This window comes from Ceratotherium simum, chromosome 2 (genome assembly GCF_057802395.1).
Source record: "Ceratotherium simum simum isolate JZ-2026a chromosome 2, ASM5780239v1, whole genome shotgun sequence".
In the NCBI taxonomy this organism is placed as follows: domain Eukaryota; kingdom Metazoa; phylum Chordata; class Mammalia; order Perissodactyla; family Rhinocerotidae; genus Ceratotherium; species Ceratotherium simum.
In genome coordinates, this window is record NC_141901.1 from 38,395,404 (window position 1) to 38,402,075 (window position 6,672).

At 49.1% G+C, this 6,672-nt stretch overlaps 1 protein-coding gene across 3 annotated transcripts; it reads right to left on the reverse strand.

Annotated features, from left to right (window-relative positions):
• Positions 1 to 1,445: 1,445 nt before the first annotated feature.
• LOC101391808 (antigen-presenting glycoprotein CD1d) lies at positions 1,446 to 6,458 on the reverse strand. Of its 3 annotated transcripts, none has more exons than XM_087441207.1 (6): positions 6,326 to 6,458; positions 5,741 to 6,034; positions 5,167 to 5,370; positions 4,373 to 4,651; positions 3,498 to 3,597; positions 1,446 to 3,395 (listed from the first exon to the last, which is right to left on the reverse strand). In XM_087441207.1, exons 1-6 carry the CDS (start codon positions 6,384 to 6,386, stop codon positions 3,374 to 3,376), a joined length of 960 nt encoding a protein of 319 aa, XP_087297333.1. In that variant the 5' UTR covers positions 6,387 to 6,458; the 3' UTR covers positions 1,446 to 3,373. The 3 variants fall into 3 exon arrangements, with proteins under 3 accessions (XP_087297333.1, XP_087297323.1, XP_087297328.1); XM_087441197.1 differs by having other exon boundaries at positions 5,167 to 5,445; positions 6,326 to 6,457; XM_087441202.1 differs by having other exon boundaries at positions 3,498 to 3,594; positions 5,167 to 5,445; positions 6,326 to 6,456.
• Between the last annotated feature and the right edge of the window lie 214 nt (positions 6,459 to 6,672).

A 6,672-nucleotide genomic window follows, 5' to 3' on the forward strand; every position in this document is an offset into this window, starting at 1 on the left:
CAATGGAAGCTCCAGTGAATGAGAGGAGCAAATGCATTAAAAGTGGGGTAGGTAACGACTCCTGAGGATGGTTTTGGCAAAGAAGCAAATCTAAACTCTTGAAGGAAGAGCTACACCACATGTGGATCAACTCTGTGCTATAGACTTATGAGCAAAAGTAAATTCAAGTAATAACTTTAGAAAGTTCAGATTCCTGTGTATAGTCAAAAGTAGGCACGTGTATCCACTCGGTCTAATCAGGTTAGAGAAACAACACAGTGAACTAAGCAGAGGAAGTTTAATTATTAAACTATAATAGGAAAATAACTCTAAGATCTAAGAAAACTCTACATGGAACTCTAAGGCTGAAGAAGAATATCCAAGGAAGAAGAAACTTGGAAGGGTAACCCCTCCCCAAGGCTGGCGTGTGGACCTCTTTGGAGAAGGTGTAGTTTAGCCCCTTGGATGGCAGAGAAGTTCTGGTTTGTTCAGGCCAGAGCTGGTCTGTAGTCACTGAACAAGCTGGAAGCAACCCTCCAGACCTCAGGTGGGGGCTTGCAGAGAGAGTGGGGCTCAGTGGACACCTCTGGGTGGCCGCTGGACTAACCACAGTTGCTACTAAACACTAACACTAACCTCTGCAAGGGTCTGCAGAAGAGTTGGGCACCAGGAAGGGCAGGAAGCCAGTTTCCATATTACGAGGGCCATGAAAAGGTTATTGCCAGGCTGTGGCTGCAAGGTCACCAAATGTCTGGGCAGGTGGCTTGGGAAGCACTCTACAGGATGCCTTTGTACCCACTCTGCTCACCCACCATGCAGTAGCTGGAAACTGCAGGAGAGCCCCTTCCTCCTGCAGTGCCTCTCCAGGGCTCTCTACTGAAAAAGCTTAACATTGTGCTTACTTTAAAGGAGAAATGATAAGAGGAATTCAGTCCATTATCACTGAACATATAGTGAAGGATGATTTTGGAGCTGAGTGGCAATAAATTGACAATCAGCATAGCACTCAATAAGAAACACGATATTCATAAAGAGAATATTAACACATTCTAAAACGAATTCTCAGGATTTTCTGAGCTGTTTTGAACTGAATATTTAAAGGAAGAAGACAGATTCTCCTGGAGATGTAGGTCTTTATTTCCAAAATAAATCAAAGTTGCTTAAAAATGAACCAGAGCTACTGTAAATTCATGCTGAAGCATTTCCAAAAAGATTTCCGTAGACACTTTAAAACACATGCCCTAAGAATATGGAAGGCCAGCGGAATTGGTTCACAAACTTGACATTGCTTGGGAAGCTAAGCTGAATAGCATCACCTGAGGGCAGTGTGGTACCAAAAACAGTGACAGGCCCCACATTTAGAAGGTAATGTATATTGCACACATTTGTTCCCCACAACAAGTGTAGGAGATAATCTGTCTTAGTCCATTCAGCCTTCTATAACAAAATACCATAGACTGGGTGGCTTACAAACAATAGAAATTTATTTCTCACAGTTCTAGAGGCTGGGAAGTCCAAGACCAAGGCACCAGCAGATTTGGTGTTTGGTGAGGGTCCACCTTCTGGTTCATAGATGGCACCTTCTTACTGTGTCTTCACATAGTGGAGGGGGTTTGGGGTCTCTTTCATAAAGGCACTAATCCCATTCATGAGAGCTCAGACCTCATGATTTAATCACCTCCCAAAGACCTCACCTCCTAATACCATCACCTTGGACATTAGGTTTTCAACATATGAATTTTGTAGGGACACAAACATTCAACCTGTAGAATAATCAAGACAGACTTTATTATCCCCATATGACACAGAAGGAAACTAAGTCAGAGGCCAGAACTCCAGTCTCCTGATCCAGTGCACTTGCTGGTTCACCACACTGCCTCTCTAAATCCTACTTCAAATTCTCCTACTCCAGGAAGCCTTCTCTTACTAAATACAGACCAATATCTTAACTTAGCATTCTAAGAAATTTGTCACATGGCATTACACAATGCCTAAGAACACTGGTTCTCTAACTTGAGAGAAACATCAGAATCACCTGAGGGCCTGTGAAAACACAGATTACTGGGCCCCACTCCTAAGATTTCCCATTCAGTAGGTCTGGGGTGGGGCCAAAATAATTTGCAAGTTCCCAGGTGATGCTGAGGCTGCTGGTCAGACCACAATTTGGGAACCATTGATTTAGAAGGTAGCAGGATCTTCACCCACATCCTGGGTTCGATCTGCTAGTCCAGCATAGAAGATGCCAAATGCTAATTTTCTCAAGCAAAGACTCTCCAAGAGTTTAGTCTCACTTTTTCTGGATTTCAAGGGCCTTGAGTGCCAAGAGACTACTTCCCTGATAGCTAACAGATGATTTTAACTTGGCCTTCTCATTTCTTGGTATCAGGAAGGTCTGTTGTTCCTCTAAGTTTCCCGCTATTTCCTCTCTAAGCCAAGAATAGAGCAGACAGCTGGGCCCCCATCACTAGAGCTCATGCCTGCCCAGCTGCGTTCAGCCCAAGTTGGTTCCAACCTGAGAACATGGTCTCCTTTAATAGCCTATAAGGAGGGGAGCCTGTTTTGGGGGGGATATCTTCATGCTTGTCTTCTTCCAGTCTGAAAACAGTACTGGCCATTTGACAGAAATATCCTTACCCACAGTAGCTTTTTTCTACAAAATACACATACACTAAGATTTCTCCTCTTTTAATCAAGTTACACCAAGTAAAAGCTTGAGACACCTCTGTTTCTTACAACTTAACTTTCTCTGAAAGAGAAAATGTCCCTTTTTATAAATCCAAATTCACAATAGGAACCATGTCCTAAAATTGCCAATATGTCATTTAGGACAAACTTTTTATAAAAGAGAAACAGACTGAGACTCCCCAGGTTGTCTCAACCAGCAGAGGTGTATTTGGGGTCTCCCATACCACAAGTTTTGTAAAAGTTTGAGTCAACATTTTAATATCAGGCATGTTCACATAAAAATCCAGTCTTCCACTTTTCTTGAAAAATGTACGTTACAGCCAACCCAGGGTCTTACTTTATACTTGACGACAAGCAGTTGGACCTGCTTTCTTTGGACAGGACAAGTGCTTTCCAGCTGACTGGAGATTCCATCATTCAAACACTGAGCACGCACGCCCTTACACCACGGCCCTTGTCTGCTTGCCCTTGGTAGGCACCTGAGGGTGCACTTCCATTTTCACAGAATCACTTGGGCTCATAAACTTGTAGCATACGGAAAAAGAACTTAAATCTTCTTAGATAAAAATGTTAAAAGGATGTGATGAGAGCTGCTTTATGACTGTTCTCCCCTTCTTCAAAGTCCTTTCTTTTACTCTCAATTCCCGAGCACTGAAGTCCTCAGAACCTGAGGTCCTGAGTTCCAGACAGACAAGTGTGGCAAGGACAGTCACAGGATGTCTTGATAGGAGCTGTGAGAGAATAGAAAGGGAGAGACCATTGAGGAAAAGGGGAGAGGAGAAGATATGGGGAGAGAGGTTGAGGGAAGGAGGAGATGGAAAGGGGAGACTTACCAGCGCTTCTTAAACCAGAAGGTTAATAAGCCTCCACCGATCAGGAGGGACACGAGTATTGCCCCGGCGATCAAGCCCACGGAAGCACGGCTCCGCTCTGCTGGGGGAACATAGGATGCCTCTCAGGCCAGGATCCCTCACTATTCCAAGTCCCCTGGTCTAAGCACAGGTGAGGATGCCAGGTGCTTCTTAGTTCCTCCCCCATTGAAAGCACCCACTTCTATTCCTCTGAAGTTTAGATGACTTGTCTTTCTCATGGTCTGAGCATTGGTAATTCAATCCACTTCAGCACATGACAGTACAGCATACACGGGAGAGGCAAGCATTTCGTAGCTAGGCAGATCTGAGTCTAAATCCAGCTCTTCCATTTTCTAACAGGGAGACTCTGGGTAGATTACCTGACCTAGCTCAGCCTCAATTTCCTCATCTATGAAATGAGAACAGTAGCACCTGCTTCAAACGACAGTTGGATGATTAGATGAATTGCTGTATGAGAGTGCTCAGCCCACACACAGGAAGCACTCAGTGAACCACAGCTACATGTGTCACCCTCCCATTCGAAGGTCCCAGCTCCCTCTCCTGAGGCATGAATCCTCCTGAGATTCTTTACTTGCTGCCTACTTCGGGATCTGTGAGTTTTCTAGTCTCATTTTTCTTGTATGTGGAACATCCTGTCTCAATCCTCTTTGAGCTCAGATCTTTATTCCCCTCCTTCCTGTATCTGGCATCCCCTCCTTCCATCCCTGCTGCTGAGACGCCTCATCTTGGAACTGCTCTGTCCTGGTTGTGTCAAGTCCCACCCTTTCCCCACTCCCTCCCTCTATGCTTGAGAACCATCTCCTCCCATTTCCAGCTGGGCCCCCGGTCTTTCTCACCCCAGTAGAGGATGATGTCCTGGCCTCCTAGACTGCTGTGCCTCACTCGGCAAGTCAGGCCGGCCGCCTCCTCTGCTGCCACATCCAGGGTTACTCGGAGATGCCACGTTTCATCAGCATTGGGCAGGACGTCACCTTGCTGAGTGCCCGGCTGCTCCTGCTCACCCCGCATCCACATGACCCACACAGGCTTTGGGTAGAATCCTGAGACATGGCACACCAGCAGCAGATGGCCAGGCCCAGGAGTAGGGCCACTGGACAGCCAGGCCTCAGGCTTTACTGTATCCAACAAGGGAAAGGGGGTTCTTAGAGTGAGGCTCTGTGTTAGAGGCTCCAGGCCTCACAGCAGGCTCATGAGTCCCATATTTCCACCTCTGGAGATGAAGTCTTTCATAACGTCACTCCATTTGTGTTAGCTTCCCCAGGAAAGCCTTCCCTGATACCCATGTTCCCTCCCTGATCCTGTCTCCTGTAAATGCCACTGCTCTGTACTCCTATAGCACCCTGTGTTCAGCTATAACACATGCAGCATATTTCAAACACTGCTTTAATTGTTAACCTATCTTCTCATCCTCCCTCTCAAGCAAAGATCCTGTTTGACCCCCACTGTTTATTTAATTTAATTCATGGAACCCAAAGGGTACTCAGACAACATGTGTGGAATAAACACCTTCATGCCTTACCCATCACCTCCTTTCTCTTCCCCCAGTGCTGAAAGGGAAGTGATCCCTGGGATGGAAAAATCCAGATGGAGCCCGGGAGTGGAGAGCAGGGAGTAAGAGGGGCAGGCTCACCTTGCTTGTCCAGTTCTGACCTCCCTGTCTCAAGGAGGCCTCTGACTAACTGAGGGCAGGTGTCATTGAGGAGTAACTGCACTGCTTCCTTGGTCCCTTGGTCGTGGTTGAGCACTCCAATGATTTTCTCGGCCCACTGTGGGGCCTCTGGGGCTGGCACCCAAGAAGTTCCTTGGAAACTCAGGATATCTCTTCCTTGAAATGCTGTATGGAAGAAGCTTTCTGAGGTGTTGCCAGGGTGCACCTCACATCCAGCAGACACCTGGATCTCCAAGGGATCTGAGGGGAGGAATGGAGGTCAAAGAAGGGCATAAAGATTGGAAGGGATCAAGGAAAAGAAACTGGTGTGTGGGTTACACTGGGGACCCAGAGTTCAGGGGAATGGGAGTGGGTGACCCGGAGCAGGGGGAACAAGGAATATTTTGAGAAGTCAGAGGCTGAGACACCTCAGGCAGAAGTAGAAATCAGGAGAGAGCAGAGAGTCTTATCAGGTGGGGTCAGAGTCTCCCAGTTAGGGTTCTGCGTCCACTGTCTCCCCTTGGGTAGCTGCCCAGGATCCCATCCCTCAGCTCACAGGCCGTTTGCAGCATTTTGACGAATTCCTGTATGTCCCTGGTGAAGCTGCTTCGATAAACCCAAAACAGATGCTGCAATTTCTCCCACTGCTGGTGACTGAATTTGCCCTGGGACCAGGGCTTTAGGAAGCGGATAGTGTCCGAGTCGTTGCTCCACACGAAGGGCTGCAGCTCCCCGAGCCACGCCAAGCCGTCCGTGCGCGCCCAGCTGCGGTTGAGGAAGGACGAGATCTGGAGGCAGCGGAACGGGAAATTCCTTTGCGGGACTGGGAGAGAACGGAGATTGGAGGAGCCTAGCGAGTGCCCAGAGAGCAGAGAGCGAGAGGAGAGGGGAGAAAGAAAACAAACACAACAGGTGGGCCGGGGAGGCGGGTAGCTCTGAGCCGCGCTCCCCCTCCCGGAGGCGGGGGCCGGAGGCCGGGAGCAGCGGGTTCTGCGCCGGATCACGCCCGCGAGCTCGCGGCTCCCCGGCTTCCGAGACGGATCGGTCTCCACCCGCCGCCGTCAGGCGTCGCTTCCTTTCCCAGCCCCGCTCCCTCTCTCCGCGCTCCCCTGCGCGAACCCGGCGCCCTCGTCCCACTCACCCTCAGAACTTCTCCAAATCTGGGGGAGCCCCCAGAGCAGCAGAAACAGCAGGCACCTCATGTCGCTGGGCGTGGGAGCCTCGAGGAGCTGGGAGCACTGGGCCCCGACCTGCGATCTCCTTCCCCTACCCCCAGCCCCGCCTCCCCAGCGCAGGTCTCTCAACAGCTGCACTCTTGACCTGGTTGGTGGCCTTTTCCCAAGCCCAGAAACAGGCAAAACTCCCACTCTGGCTTGCCCTGGGTTTGCTTCCAGTCCAGTCGAGGGGTCCTTTTGTCGTGTGTCAGGTGGCCTGCCTCGCCGTCAGCTATTTGAGCTGCAAAGAGCCTTGGTCGGGGTCCAAGGAGTG

Excerpts from the sequence above, each read along its gene's own strand:
- LOC101391808 (XM_087441197.1), bottom strand. The coding sequence starts at position 6,386 with ATGAGGTGCCTGCTGTTTCTGCTGCTCTGGGGGCTCCCCCAGATTTGG. Across the intron at positions 4,652-5,166 it reads GTCAGAACTGGACAAGCAAG|TAAAGCCTGAGGCCTGGCTG; the intron begins GTGAGCCTGCCC and ends TGTTGGATACAG. Across the intron at positions 3,598-4,372 it reads GGACATCATCCTCTACTGGG|CAGAGCGGAGCCGTGCTTCC; the intron begins GTGAGAAAGACC and ends ATGTTCCCCCAG.